Source organism: Colobus angolensis, unplaced genomic scaffold, assembly GCF_000951035.1.
Source record: "Colobus angolensis palliatus isolate OR3802 unplaced genomic scaffold, Cang.pa_1.0 Scaffold168, whole genome shotgun sequence".
NCBI lineage: Eukaryota > Metazoa > Chordata > Mammalia > Primates > Cercopithecidae > Colobus > Colobus angolensis.
Window position 1 is genome coordinate 4,946,552 of NW_012114799.1, and position 16,504 is coordinate 4,963,055.

Sequence of the window (16,504 nt, forward strand, 5' to 3'; positions counted from 1 at the left end):
CAATCTCAGTTCACTGCAGCCTCAACCTCCCAGGCTCAAGTGATCCTCCCACCTCAGCCTCCCGAGTAGCTAGAACTATAGGAGTGTGCCACCTGGCTAATTTTTATTTTTTTATAGAGACAGGGTCTCCCTATGTTTCCTAGGCTGATCACTGCACTCTTGGGCTCATGCAATCTACTCACCCTGACCTCCCAAAGTGTTGGGATTACAGGCATGAGCCATGGCGCCTAGCCTGCAATCTCTTTCAAAAGCAAGGACTGGGCTACAAAACAGCAGACCACTTTTCCTGATAATCCTTGCTTCATGCTAAGAAAAGAGTTTACAAAGAACGGGGATTTGAGATCACACATGGGGAGACTTGAGTGGGATAAAGATGATTGTGATGGCAAGGAAGGAAATCAAATGTACAGAGATTAGAAAGGAACCTGTAATGATAAGGGCAAAACAGTCATAAATATCTGACAGTCAACCTTTCCTTTTATTTCATTTCTAATCATGGACCTGATTATAGTTATCTTCCATTACTTGGGTGGTGATGCATTCAAATAGAACCAGCTCCCTTGCTGTACAGCATCATACTCCAGCAGGGCCAAGCAGATGGGGTCCAGAGGCATGCTCTGATGTCCTAAGAGTAAAATGTATTCCTGTTGCTAATAAGTGTCCCAGGCTTGGCAGGTCATAGGTTGCACCATCCTGTGACTCTGGTCTTTTTGTTGATGAATGGGACTCATGGAGAGTAAGATCTGGACAACCTGATCTCTTTTAGCAGATTTTATCAAATTCACTAAACATATAATTATGTTGTTATGAAATAATATGGCTGTGATTTTATGCATAATTTTCTCATAACTCATCAGGATTTCATTAATAGTTCCAAAAGACGCCTCAGACCCTCCTGGAGAAAGAACCATGAAAAGTAATATAGTACAAAATTAAAAAAAAAAGACAACTCATACCTTTTGGTGCAATTTTGTTTGGTTTGTTGCTTTGTGATCTCTTCCAAAGCAAGAATTGGGCTACAGAATAGCTGTCCACTTTTCCTGATTATCCTTTGCTTCATGGCAGTTAGACTACTCCATTCTCGAACAAATCTCAAAATCTGGCAGAAAATGAGATAATAAAAAGAGTTAACAGCTCACAGTCATCTTCCTTTGAAAGTGAGCCTATTTACAACATTAGAAAACTGCTATTTTGTTATGTCCCCCAAATAGGCTTTTGAGTTCCACAACCTAATGCTTTCTTCAATTTGATGCAGTTTTCATATCTTTATTGTGAACTACCTACAGCATTCTCAAGAGATACTTTTTTTTTCTTTTTGATAGGGTCTTGCTCTGTTGCTCAGGCTGGAGTGCAGTGGCATGATCACGGCTCACTGCAGCCTTGACCTCCAGCAGTTCTCCTGCTGCCTTAGTTTCCTAAGAAGCTGGGACTACAGGCACATGCCACCACACCTGGCTAGTTTATCTATTTTCTGTAGAGACAGGGTCTCACTATGTTGCCCAGGCTGCTCTTAAACTCCTGGGCCCAAGTGATCCTCCTACCTCAGCCTCCTAAAGTGTTGGCATTACAGGCGTGAGCAATCACACCCAGCCAAGAGATCTTTTTCAGTCCAAAGCTTCTCTAAAGGCATGTTTCAGGACATGCAGTGTATGCCCTTAACACACATAGATCAACAGTGATAATATGCTCATTGAGACCAAAAAAGGTCTGGAAGTACCTATTCCAGCTGAGGTCAAGGCAAAACTAGGTGACAGAATGATAGTGTAACATCTGAGAATCGCTTCATAAATGATGCCTAAGTTTTCACAGGAAAAAAAAAATCAATAAATCTGGGACATTTTTAGTAGGGTTACCAGTCAAGCATACATAACCGGCTATTTTTTGGGCCTCTGAGAATCAGGATTAGATGATTCCAAATAAATAGCTTACTGTTCCCTTTTCATTTAAAACAGGTATAGCTGACCTAGGGGCAATGCTTCATTTCCACTCAAATGGTAAAAAAATATAATCACCATTTTCTTGTAAAAATGGCACACAGCATGCTGGGTTAGCCCCTGCGCATGATGACCCTTCTTGGCAGTGAAGGAAAATCAGCCATAGATGAGTGTTAAGACCTCCCTGGCAGGAACTTGGCCTGGAGCTGCATGCTGGTGCTTCTGCTAATGAATCAAGAATCACCCAATAAGGTATTATCTCTGCTCTTGGAATTTGTCATTGTTAGAACTTAACCTTAGTAGAAAAAACGTGATTCTAGCAGATACAAATATCACAGTTGCTAATCCTGTGAATGAGAAATTAAATAATGTGAGAACGATTCTATCCACAGAAACAGCAACTGTAGGTGTGATCATTTGCCAAGGAAACAGATTTCACATATATTCTTAGCACCAGGTAATTAATAGGCACCACATAGACGGAAGAAAATGCAACCAGTGATTTGACTCTATAACATGCCACAAAGTGCTTTTTAAAACTTAAACTCAAAATGATCATTAAAATGACTAAAACAAGTTTATTTAAAGTAAATAAAGCCATTTTATTTACAACTATTCTTACCAGTGAGCGATTTTGTTTCAGCTGAAAGCTTGCTGGTAAATCTTCCCAAAGGTCTAATTTTATATCCAAAGGAATGAAATTGCAGCTCATCTGTTTTCCACCCTGATGATAGATTAGGAAGACACTAACAATCCATTTTTGTATAGGCACTAGCAGCTATTTTAAATGAAAATAATTATATTATGATGCAATATGCCTAGTCTCCTAAAAGAAAAACTGAGGTGACACATTCTAGATAAGGGTCCACCAAAATGGCTCCTCTGGAGAAACTGTGAGCCAAGAAGGGGAGGCAGGCTCTCTACCACACTGGGTGCTTCCACTGCCCATGCCTACCCCAAGGTTACTGCCTTCAGCCTGGAATGCTTTGTTTACTGGTGTGTCATACTCTTTTCTATTGACTAATCTTGGAAATATGTATCAAAACAATAAAATTATACACTGCAAATTAATATAGAAGAATATTATATCCTGAAGTTAACAGTAGCACAACCATTCCCAAATTTGCAAATAAACTTCTTTATACTCACTGACAACATAAGTATCACGTCAAAGAAGGGTATCAAGGAATAGTCTGAATAACCTTCACCAAATGATAAGCCTGCCCATTGTTACAGGAACAAGGAAGTAAAGAGAAGGCAGAAAGATCAATTCTAGAGAAATTACTTAAAAATTTGCTCCCCCAAAGCAATGTCACAGTATCAGTCAATGAGGACTGTCTGCCAGTAGTACCACCTGGAGAGTAAGTGGAACTGCATTTAGGTCCCAACCATCGGTGCACAACATCCTGAAATCTTTTTTTTCCCTTTTTTTTTTTTGAGACAAGGTATCACTGTCACCCAGGCTGGAGTGATCTTGGCTCACTGCAGCCTCAACCTCCTGGGCCCATGTGATCCTCCCACCTCAGCTTCCCAAGTAGCTGGAATTACAGGCACAAATTCCACCACACCTGACTAATTTTTTATATTTTTTGTAGAGACAAGGTTTCACCATGTTGCCCAGGCTGCTGGGTTCATGTGATCCTACCACCTTGAACTCCTGGGCTCAAGTGATTCTTCCACCTCAGCCTTCCAAAGTGCTAGGATTACAGGCAAGAGCCACCATGCCCAGCCTCTGAAATCTTAAGGGTACAAAGTAACCACATACAGCGGTGCAGTAGAGGTATTTCCTTTACAAAGGGGAAGAATCTCTCATACGAAAATCTACTTTATCAATAGTTGAACTCATATTCTCTCAGTTAAAAAAAAAAGTTACAGCTCCCACAATTACTTTGGAGAAAAACATACAAAAAGTACGCACTGATTAAAAATTTTGAGGCCGGGCGCAGTGGCTCACGCCTGTAATCCCAGCACTTTGGGAGGCCAAGGCAGGAGGATCACGAGGTCAGGAGTACGAAATGAGCCTGACCAACATGGTGAAACCCTGTCTCTACTAAAAATACAAAAATTAGCTGGGCGTGGTGGCGCGTGCCTGTAATCCCAGCTACTCTGGAGGCTGAGGCACGAGAACTGCTTGAACCCCGGAGGCAGAGGTTGCAGTGAGTCGAGATCCCGCCACTGTACTCCAGCCTGGGCAGCAGAGAGAGACTCCATCTCAAAAAAAAAAAAAAAAAAAAAATTGGTATGTAATTCTAAACCCTGATACAGACTTGGGATTCTGGCTGAAATGAACAGTTCTAATACGACACGGATGCTAAATGTCTGTTACTACTCTTCCTTTAAAGGGGTATCCTTTTAGGCAGTGAACTAGGAATTATTTTATTTTTATTTTTTTAGACAGAGTCTCGCTCTGTTGCCTAGGCTGCAGTGCAGTGGCACGATCTTGGCTCACTGCAACCTGTACCTCCCCGGTTCAAGTGATTCTCCTGCCTCAGCCTCCCAAGTAGCTGGGATTACGGGTGCCTGCCATCACGCCCAGCTGATGTTTGTATTTTTAGTAGAGTCAGGGTTTCACCATATTGGTCAGGCTGGTTGCAAATTCCTGACCTCAGGTGATCCGCCTGCCTCAGCCTCCCAAAGTGTTGGGATTACACGTATGAGCCACTATGCCCAGCCTTGCTTCAGCTCTTTTAAGGTGAAAAGGAAAGCTTTCATTTCAGCTCTACTCTGGTTGTGAAAAGATATGTCAACAATTCATCTGCTCAGTGTCTTGTGTTTGGAAAATTATTTGGGTGATAATATTTTATGGTAAAGAGACATGTAAGTATTTATAACAGTCATAAAACTATATTTGATACCATTAACAGAAATGTCAAGAAGAAGCAGGCTACTAGGCTGGCGGCAGAGCCTGAATACGGGTCAGCGAGGTGGTCGCTGTGGTTTGGTTTGGCAGCAGGTGCATTATACCCTCTACCAGGAGCCTGCAGTTCTCTCTCTGCACCCCAACAGGGATACAACACTGATCAGGTAATCCAAGAGGCAGAGCTTTCACTGTATAGAGTTAAAAAAGATTAAAGAATTTAAGGGCTTCTGGATTTCTGTGGTATGCTCTGCCTGGTGTCTGTCCTTTGGTTTTGTCTACCTTCAAGCCCCTCTTGGGACCTTTTCTCTGTCCCTCTCATGTGATGGTCTGAGAAAGAAGCATGGCCTAAAGCTCTCCCAACATGGGGGATGAGGGTGGCTCAGGCACTTAAACCTGCCTCAAGATGAATAAAGGAGTCACTGGTGCTCCCCGCAGCCTGGTTCACCATGTCAGAGGCTCTACGTAGTAGATCAGGCTCCACACCTGTAAGAGGAGCGTTGATTACTGCCTGGCTTGGTTCTTGGTGTCTCTCTCTCAGTTATTGTCCTATGCTAGAGGCTGCTTGGGGATTCTGGTATTCATGATCCTAGCCCTCTCCTCCTAAGAGAAGATTATTACATGGTACACTATCTATCTATATCTATATTTGGTTTAGTAGAAAACTTGTAATGGAAAGTTTGGTCATCTCCAACATATTATCTTTTAAACATCGATATAATGGACCATGAGTTTTAAAAGTTTCAAATACTATCTTATTATACTTATAAAGATTAGAAATTTAAAACTTTAGGCCAGGCGTGGTGGCTCACATTTGTAATCCCAGCACTTTGGGAGGCCAAGGCAGGCAGATCACGAGGTCGGGAGTTCAAGACCAGCCTGGACAACACAGTGGAACCCTGTCTCTACTAAAAATAGAAAAATTAGCTGGGTGTGGTGGTGGGCGATGCAATCCCAGCTACTCGGGAGGCTGAGGCAGGAGAATCACTTGAACCTGGGAGGCGGAGGTTACAGTGAACTGAGATTGCGCCACTGCATTCCAGCCTGGGTGACAGAGCTAGACTCCGTCTCAAAAAGAAAAAAAAAAGAAATTTAAAATTTTAGACCAAATAAAAGTATTCATAATCTATCCAGGCCATAGATTCTCACACGGTTCCTGTGATCCTTTCAGAAAGTCGTGTTTTCATACTAATAGTAAGATACTGTTTGCCTTTTCCACTCTCATTCTTTCACAAATGTATGGTGACTTTTTCCAGTGGCTACATGAAATGCTGTCTCAACAAACTGAACACAGAGACAGATATCGGAATCCCACTGTTTTCCATTAAGACTTTAGAGAAAATTGCTAAACATGTAAAACAATGACAATCTTCTCACTAAATATTTTTTTGACTTGGAAAATATAATTATTTTAAATAAAAAAAGTTATTTATATAAATATATAATGGGTTTATTTATCTTAAAATATGCATTTCCTCACTTAAAAATAATTGTTGGCCAAGCATGGTGGCTCATGCCTGTAATCCTAGCACCTTTAGGAGGCTGAGGTGGCAGACTGTTTGAACCCAGGAGTTTGAGACCAGTCTGGGCAACACAGCAAGACACTCTGTCTCAAAAAAAAAAAAAAAAAAAGACCTTCTCTCTCTAAAAAAAACCAACCAAACAAAAAAACGGCCAGGTGTGGTGGCTCACACCCGTAGTCCCAGCACTTTGGGAGGCTGATGTGGGATCACAAGGTCAGGAGTTCGAGACCAGCCCAGCCAATATGGTGAAACCTCATCTCTACTAAAAATACAAAAATTAGCCAGGTGTGGTGGCAGGTACCTGTAGTCTCAGCTACCTGGAGGCTGAGGCAGGAGAATCATTTGAACCCAGGAGGTGGAGGTTGCAGTGAGCCAAGATGGCACCACTGCACTCCAGCCTGGGCAACAGAGCGAGGGAAAAAAAAAAAAAAAAAGAAATAGAAAAATGTAATTGTTAATTATTCACATTTACGTGAATAAATGAAAAATAATTTTTTTTTTTTTTTTGAGACAGAGTGTCACTTTGTCGCCCAGGCTGGAGTGCAGTGGCATGATCTTGGCTCACTGCAACCTGTACCTCCTAGGTTTACACGATTCTCCTGCCTCAGCCTCCCGAGTAGCTGGGATTAAAGGCACTCGCTACCACACCCAGCTAATTTTCGTATTTTTAGTAGAGAGGGGGTTTTGCCATGTTGGCCAGGCTGATCTCAAACTCCTGACCTCAGGTAATCCACCCACCTCGGCCTCTCCAAGTGCTGGGATTGCAGGCGTGAGCCACCACACTCGACCATAAATGAATATTTTTGAGAAGCTCCATTTTAATTTCAAATATTGTAGACATCAATAGATATAACCTATATAAACAAAAGCTCTTTGGGGTTCTCAATAAATTTTAGGAGTGCAAAGAGGTCCTGAGTCTAAAAAGTTTGGGTACTACTAAGCTAGCCTATGGCAGGAATCAGCAATCATCTGACAAAAGCTTTCTAGCATTTACTCAACATGAATGGGCAGGTCTAGGCTTCTGTAAAGATGCTGCTGCTCCTGCTGCTGCAAGTGATCAGTGCAGGATTAACATTTATGGAGAGTTCATGTAGGCCAGGCACTGTCCTAAGCGCTTTACAGGACTCAGCTCATTTTATCTTTGCAACAAATCCTGTCTGCAGTTTATTTTTTATTATTTTAACAATTTTTAATTTTTAAGGGTACAGAGTAGGTTTATATATTTATGGGATGCATGAGATAATTTGATACTGGCATACAATGTGTAATAATCACGTCAGGGTAAATGGGGTATACCACATTTTACAGTTGAGGAAATTGAAGCACAGAGCAGTTGAGTAATGTGTCCAAGATTACATACTAACAGATTTGAACTGAGGCAGTCTGGCCCTGAAGTCTATGTTCTTAAAGACTGTGTGGTTTTACCTCTCATTGTCTTTAGATTTAACACAGAAATTTGAGAATTAGCTTTAAGGAGGAAAATAACTAGATGCTTATCTCACTGTTAATAAAATTAAGTATCTCCACTGAAAAGTAAAAAAAGGAAGTCTTTTTTATGTTTCAAGTTACAGACTCTGCATGACGCTTACCTTAGTATAGATGTGAATCCGGTCAGTATTCCTACTTGCACAAAACATTAAGGTGTCATACACTGGCAAAGTGTCTGAATTCTTCAACTGTTCTATTAAAGAAGACAAAAGAGAACCTGAAGCCTTATCTACTCTCTATCTAAAATAGTTTATTTTAATCATGTGTAGGTTAGAATGATGAAATAGCTATATCAAAAATATCAATATATTTAACAAAAAGTAATTGTCTAGCCTTGAAATAAAACTACCACAGTAGGCCATTGAAGAGCATATCGGCTTATATGGTAACCAATTGTTTTACATTTTTGCTAATGACCTAACAAGAAACAGATTCAGAATTAGCTGAAAAAATACAAGTTAGGTAGGCATAAGGAAGAATTTCCACCAATAAGAGCTGTTATTGGTCTTGAAGTTTAGACTAATCTATTCCTTTTGCTAGGGTAGGTTTGAGAATGAATAAGCACCATTTTGATTATTAGCAGCAACATCGCTATGTTGAGGGCCACTTAAATGCCTGATTCCCTGTAGCTTGGTGCCTGACATTCACAAAAGAAGATAAGTAGACAAGCTTCTTTTCTGATAATCTCTTCTTATTTAGCCCTTTCTCAGTCCTACTGTCCAATATATTTTGCAGGAGATACAGGATTATCAATGCAGGTCTAAATAATAATTAGAATTAACATTTAGTGAGCACACACAACGTGCGAGGCACTGTTGTAGGTACATACAGTAATACCTTTCAGAAATAAATAGTGCATTTTACATAGGAAGAAACTGAGGCACGCTAACTTACCCAAGGTCACATGCCTAGTAAGAGGACATAAAATCTGCAAGCTGGCTCCAGAGCCTGTGCTCTTACCTTCTCTCACAGTTCCTCAGTGATCTTTTAAAGTACTTTCCCAGATCTAGAAGTCTATGATTTGTTTGCCATTCTACTTGGCAATGTCATCATACTATTATTTTTCTAATCAAGGCACTGACCACTTTACAAACCTTATTTATGAATTATTCCCTTATTTTGTAAATTCAAAAATGTACTTTAACATCTCTGAAACTGGCATGTCTTACAGTCAATAACAACAATGGCATTTTACAATCATTGCTGGCCATGTGGCAGTTGTAAAACAGTTGTCTTTGCCTTAGTATGTATAAGCTGAGTCATAGCTGTAATACTATTGTCACTTCTACATTACACATGAGGTATATGCATTGTTGTTACTACATGTATTGACTTTATTACCTTTAAAATGTCTTTAAATTTTTTCACTATGATTTGGTATTGAAATGAAAAGTTATCATATATACCATAAAACTTGGATACAGACCAGGAAAGCATAAACTTGATATTAAAGGAGCAAACGTGTATCACTGGAGGAATAATCAAAATATCTTATTTTCTTGTAAAGGAATAATGGAGTGCTTCATGGTACCAAAGGAAACGAGAGCTCTGCAAATAAGGAAGATGTCTTACATTTGGTTACTGAGATGTTCAAAAGGGTTGCCTATTACATGCCAAAGAAAGCAACTGACAGAAGGAGAAATTGCCAAATCCCTCAGAACAAATGAAAGAAATGTCAAAGCAACAGAGGATGATGTGGCCTGGTCTGGGCTAACATTAAGGTATTGTGTCATAGCTTAATTAGCAGTTTTCTTTGAAGAACTATGCATTAATGCTTAAAGATCAGAAGCCATTCTTTGATAAAAATAACTGTAACAATTCCAAATCAGCTGATATTAATTCTTGATAGCTATCAGCTACATTAGGGAACATATTTATCTTTTCAGTGTTGCCATGAAGTGTAAATTAATGATTTGAGACTACAGATGATGCACCTATGGTCATTCTTCCAAACTCCCGGAATTCCAGAGAGAACAAAACTACAGTTCTAGAGTAGTACGTACTACTCTGGTTCTAAAAGAGCATATGTAGGTAGAATAAGCATTTAACATAGTGTGCTTCCTTTGTTTTCTGTTTGTTTTTCATTGAAATTCATGTTAGTGGAAAGATGTGAAGCATACCTCTTATGTGGAATTCTCAGCCCAATGATCTGAAAAGTCAAAAAAGGGAAACAGGAATAGGTAAGGGGTAAATGCTGGCATTGTCTGGAGTGAATGAGGCCAAAGCAAATTTCACTGGCAGAACAGAACTTCAAAGTGATTTCTAAAAAGTATTTGTAAGTACAAGCTAACATGTTTTCATCAAGAGATCAATGTACAACTAACAAGCCAATATTTCCCTGCCATAGATGAAGAGATCCATAGCCCAGTTGATGACAATTGCCAGGTGTTGGTTCCTAGTCTGCTATTTAGTTCACTGAGCCATATGCTGTCCCATAACCAGAGTTTCATCAGCACTTGAGAGTTTCTCACAGTGAAATCAAGAAAACTAGAGACACCAAAGAGTATAACCCACCTGAGTCTACACTGTCTACTTAAAAGCTGTTAAAATGAACAGACCTAAACCGATCCATTCCAAGACATTCTTTGGGAAGACCTTGAGGAGTCAGAAGGAAGGCTGAGAGAAGAAGAAAGGAGGATGCCTTGAGCTCAGAAATTCTTAAATGAACATTTCATTTTAAAGCTATCAGTCAGACTCTAAATTATATTAGTGTTTAATAGCAACTAACTTAGAAGAAAAACTTCAACAGTTTCATTCTAACTATTGGGTTTGTTTTAATAAGAATATCAACCTGTATGTTACTATGGTCACTAAACGAGTAACAAGGAAAATAACCCAAAAGTACTCAGTCTCTTGCCAGCTGGCCCATAAATCATAGTGAAGTATGTATGACATACAGGCTGGTATTTGCTAACCATCACGGCTATAAATAATGAATGGAATCAACCAAAAAGTAAATAAATCCGAAACACTGTATGGTTGGCTCCAAATGCAGTCATGATTCATATAGTCTTGACATCATGTTCCCTAAAAACATTTTCTTTAAAATACTTTTTTAAAAATATGCTAATTAAGTGTAACCATTTACAACAATTTTTGTGTAAAGGATTAATGATATGCTAAGTGTTAATTATCTGTCAGTCTTACTGTTTTGTCCAAAGCACCTCCCAAATATCAAAACAACACCCTTAGTGTGTGAATGAGCTAGGCTTGGTTGAGGCTGGGCAACAGGCCTGGTGGCAGCACACGTAGCTATTTATCGGTTTTGCTCTATGTGTAATGTCTGAATGCCAACAGACATACTCAGCTCTTCCAGCCATCTGGTGTTTAAGTATGTGGTTACAAATGGTTGGTATTTTTAATACAAAAGAGAGTAAAAGGAACCTGGAACAAGGTAGTAATTACTAATCTAATAACAGTATTATGTGTGAAAGTATATGGTTATTACTTGGATGCTAGAAATGGAAACAAGACTTACCATTACCTCGCTGGGATGTAAGTCCATCTTCTTTCTCAATTTTTGATGTCTCTTCCTTGCTGTCAGCCAACTGGTCAGGTTCTGACTGTGCAAGGGCTTGTTTTTCACAGTCTGAGATAGTTTGAACCTTTTTGGAGGTATCTTTCTGAGAATCATCCTTCTCGTTTTTATCCTGGATATGGTTTATGCTATCTATTTGCATAGCTATTAAAATAAAAATTATTACAAAAATGTAATAATTTACATTTAAAAGTAAAGTAAAAAGAATGTAACAGCTAGGTCTTATAGAAAGAAACAAAGTGAATAATGTTTATTCATATGTTCAAAACATTTATCAGGAGCCTACTATATGCCCAGTACTATTCTAGATGCTGAAGAGACAGCAGGAACAGGACAGAGAAATCCCTGCATTCTAGATGCCACTCTAAATGGCAGAGAATGACAATAAAATAAACAAACAGGTAAATAGTACATTTTCAGATAAAGACACAATTAAGGTTTTTTTTTTTTTTTTTTTTTTGTAAGAAGGTTTTAGAGAGCACTCCTATAACAAAAGTCATGAGGACCAGGCTCTGAGAGGAGTCCCATTTGAGCTGAGAGCTGTTCATGGATCTAGGAAGCTTGGACTTGGGCCTATATTCTTGGTCTAAATATTCTAAATGTAACTAGAAGCCATTAAAGAGTTTTAGGCAAAGGAATAAAGGATCACTTTGGCTGCTGTGCACTGAAGGATCAGATTAATATGAGACCATTGAGGTCTGGGAGAAAGATGGTGGCTTTAGAGTAGGATGGTAGCAATAAAGATAAAGTGGTTGGAATCAAGATTTATTTGGAGGTTACCTGATGGGTTGAGTGTGGGAGGTGAAAAAGAGATCAAAGATACAGCCCAGGTTTTTAGCATGATGTAGTAAAGAACAGGGAGGAGAAGATTTGGGTATTAGATGTGGCAGGCATAGAAATATAAATCTAATAATTATATTTTTATATATAGTAATATCACTGTTACTTAGACTATGTATTTCTCTCTAATCAGACTTTCATATTCACAAAAGGTAGTTTTTATTTTTTTAAGTTGCTTGAGAGATTCCTTATTAAATCCCAGGTCTAGAAATTTTCATTGTTGCTCTTGGTATAGCAAAGGAAAAATCAGAACTATAAAACCCATATTAAATTATGACTTTTGTTGCTAAATCATTCAACTTATACATTTAATGTGAACTGACATTATTTCATAGTCACAATAGCACTTATTTTTATTGCCTGTAGCAGTTGGGAATTGCATGGAATCATGCTAATTGTGACAGAGATATTACATGGAATAAGCATGTGATTCCAATTTAGTTCACAGACAACAGGTGCCCACATACAAATATAACCACCACCCAGATGGCAGACTTGTCAATTTTGGTAGAAGCATCCAAAGTGAAAGAGGGAAGACTCAGCTCCTCCCTACATTTTCCTTCAAATCAAAATTAAGACAGAGAGAAGAGCAAGGCAGGAGGAAGGAACTGCAATATCAGAATTTATATCTTAGCTGAGTCTTTGTCAATGCCAATATTTTGAAGAATTAATGTATGATGCAAAATTAGATGTGTACAATTATTACAAATGATAAAATAAAATGTGTACTTCCAGTTTCCAAAACTGTCAGCTTGGCATTTTTATTACTATAAAAATGCTCTATAGAATTGGAAACAAGAATACGAATGTATGACAACCATGGGTATTAATAATCATTTCAGAAACTAAACATCAGAAAATGGTATCCCATGCTATAAAAACATACTTGAGGTATATTTATGATTTCTAACTTTAAAATAATATGTTTTAAAAAAGAATAAACTGAAAAAAGCCAGACATCAAATTGGTTCACAAATGAAGATTGATCCATAGAGCAATTTTGATGCTTTGACAAGCAAAAACCCATGGCACAATGTATACTGACTAGGCAAAGAAGCTATATTACATTATTTTGCTATTTAAACATGAAAATAATCCACAATTTCCTTAAAAACAAGTATTAGCTACAGAGGAGAGAAAATAGTAGGTCTATGGGTATAAGGCATATTTGCTACCATAGCAACAGAGCTTCTATTCCTGCCCACTGAATTCATATCCTGCTGACATTAATCAGAAATGTCCATTTGTGCCAAATTAATGCCATATCACAGACGTTTGGGGATATACATTCTGGACAGAACCGGGAGCTTTTCACATTCCACAAGGGATAAATTCAGTCTTCACTATGTGAAGCCCTTATTCCAATTTAAAAGCTAAAGTTGTGCTGAGTCACACTATCCGTGGATAACAGCAGTCTCTAAAAGCACAGGTTATCTGAAGACACCACTAACAGCCCTTACCTCCATGGTCACCTTCTATATACTCACCAGCACTGCCTTGAGGATTCTCACACATTTCACAGTAAGGTAACATTGAATTATTGATATATGTGCAGAAACTACACTGCCAGCCCTCTACAGGAAAGGCTGGGGTGGTTGACTGGGCCTTGGCCTCCTGGACACTTTCCGTGAGTGGAGTTCTGATTTGCCTGGACTGGGATGGTGTCTCTTCCGAGGGACTGCAGTGGTCATCCGAGGCGGCCAATTTCAATCTTTTAGTTTCAGTTTCAACACCACTTTCATAATCGATGGTATCTCCTGCAGCTGTTTTTGTAGGGTCTGATGACACTACAGTATTTTCCTCCTGGAATCTCTTTGATTCATCACAGGAGGTCATCAACTGTCTTTTTTTAGGTTGTGGTAAAAAAAATGATCGAATATCATGCTGTTTTTCTTTTTCGAACTAGGAAAAGCAAACAGTAGTTATCAAAGTAAGAAGCAATCTAATATGTTCTTCTTACATAAAAGAGCTTAACAAAATATTTTAATTAACCATATTGCCTTATCCTTTAAATACCTTTTGGAAATGAATTCATTATGCTCTGACTCTTCATATATACATACATATATATATATGTAAAACATATCCATGTACTTCCTGTGTCTAACTTTTTTCTTAGCACTTATTGTGTGCCAAGCATTTTACATATATTAACTCATTTAATCCTCATGTCAGCTCTGTGAGGTCAATACTATTATTATTATCACATTTTGAAGGAGGAAACTGCAGCTTTAGAGAGGTAAGATAACTTGGTTAGAGCGGTTATATAATAAAAATATACTTAATACATTACCCTAAATGTATGTCAGGGGAAAAAAGGCAATTGTGTATTCAAACATTTCAGGACAATCAAGGACCTAAAAAAATGCTTTCACACCCAAACTATAAACACAATGTTCATACATAATGTTATTCATATGAAAATGTTTTCTTGACCAAGAAGCATCTTGACCAGGAAGCTGTTAATTAGGCTGGGTGCGGTGGCTCATGCCCATAATCCTAGTACTTTGGGAGGCTGAGATGGCAGGATTGCCTGAGCCCAGGAGTTCAAGACCAGCTTGGGCAACATGGTGAAACCCTGTTGCTACAAAAAAAAAAGAAAAAAGAAAAAAACCCAAACAAACCCCAAAACAAAAATTAGCCAGGAGTGGTGGTGTGCACCTGTAGTCCCAGCTACTTGGGGAGCTGAGGTGGGAAGATTGCTGGAGCCTGAGAGGTTGAGGCTACAGTGAACTGTGACTGTGCCACTGCACTTCAGCTGAGGCAAGAGAGTGAGACCCTGGGAAAAAACGAAAAGAAAACAAAACAACAACAACAAAAAACCTGTTAATTAGGACAGTTTCTTTAGTAGACACATTTTAATAATAACCTTGTTTTCAAGAAATGTTTTTTTTTTTTTAAGAACAGCTATACCATTGCATGTTTTTCATCTTTTCAATGTGTGAATCTCAGTTTCCTAGTTACAGAAAGTAGGATACCTGTCTCCATGGTTTATTAGCTACAGTGAGGGTAAATTAAAGGATTTAGTTTTAGAGGTGGAGTTGGGAGCCATGTTAGAAACATGCTGTGGCCAAATACATTTTCAATGATGGTCACACCAATTCTTATGTCATTTCACATGCTCTTCTTACAATGTGACACTGACATGCCTCCATTGAGAGGTGGGATCTATGTTGTTCTTCCTTGAACCTGAGTAGACCTTTGTAACTGTCTCACCCAACAGAATGCAGTTAAAATAATGCTGTGTGACTTTTTTTTTTTTTTTTTGAGGCAGAGTTTTTCGCTCTTGTTGCCCAGGCTGGAGTACAATGGTGCAATCTTGGCTCACTGCAACCTCCGTCTCCCAGGTTCAAGCAATTCTCCTGCCTCAGCCTCTCAAAAGTAGCTGAGATTACAGGCGTTCACCACTACGCCCAGCTAATTTTTGTATTTTTAGTAGAGATGGGGTTTCATCATGTTGGCCCTGGTCTTGAATTCCTGACCTGAGGTGATTCACCCGCCCTGGGCCCCCAAAGTGCTGGGATTATAGGCGTGAGCCACCATGCCCCGCCGATGCTGTGTGACTTCTGAGGCTAGGTCATTGAAGGTAATATGGCTTCAACTTGGCTGGCCCTCTGTCACTCTCTTTCTTTCTCTCTTGGGACACTTGCCTTGGGAACCTAGACACCATTGGTGTGAGGAAACCCAGGCTACATGGAGAAATCCTGCAGTGTTCCAGTTGACAGCCCCAGAAAAGCTCCCAGGTGACAGCACCAACTGCCAGACACATAAGTGAACAAGCCTTCAGAGAAGGTATCAGCCCCTAGCATGGGTGTCTTCCAGCAAAGGCCACAGTCATCATGGAGGAGACATGTCATCCCTGTTGTACCCTGGTTGAATCCTGCACCCATAGAAACCATAAGAAATAATACATGGCTATTGTTGTCTTAAAACATTAAGTTTTGGAGCAATTTGTTATGCAGTAATAGATAACTAAGACAGACCCTGTAGATAATGATAGCAAAATACCATATATTGTAAATGATATTTTACAAAGTGAATATTATCTGTACTTCTTAGTGGTACTGTATGAGAAAGAATTAGAAAATTCATAAAAACAGAAAGATTAGTGGTTACCAGAGGCTGGAGGGGAAGGGAAAATGGAGAGTGATTGCTAAATAATTATAGGCTCTCTGGGGTAATGGAAAATTTTTGGAAATACTGGTGGTGGGTGCACAACACTGTGAATGTAATGCCACTAACTGTACACTTAAAAATGGTTAAAATGGGGGGGGCGGAGCAAGATGGCCGAATAGGAACAGCTGCAGTCTCCAACTCCCAGCGC

General features: G+C 39.1%; 1 protein-coding gene across 1 annotated transcript in view; it reads right to left on the bottom strand.

The window, feature by feature from the left end:
• ZRANB3 (zinc finger, RAN-binding domain containing 3) overlaps nt 1–16,504 on the bottom strand; it is a 343,238-nt gene that overhangs the window by 16,894 nt on the left and 309,840 nt on the right. The window contains exons 12-16 of the mRNA XM_011937745.1: nt 13,668–14,082; nt 11,281–11,484; nt 7,904–7,995; nt 2,557–2,658; nt 957–1,099 (exon numbers count right to left, since the gene is read on the bottom strand). Of these exons, the coding sequence (XP_011793135.1) occupies nt 957–1,099; nt 2,557–2,658; nt 7,904–7,995; nt 11,281–11,484; nt 13,668–14,082 (956 nt within the window). The remainder of the gene's footprint in view (nt 1–956; nt 1,100–2,556; nt 2,659–7,903; nt 7,996–11,280; nt 11,485–13,667; nt 14,083–16,504) is intronic.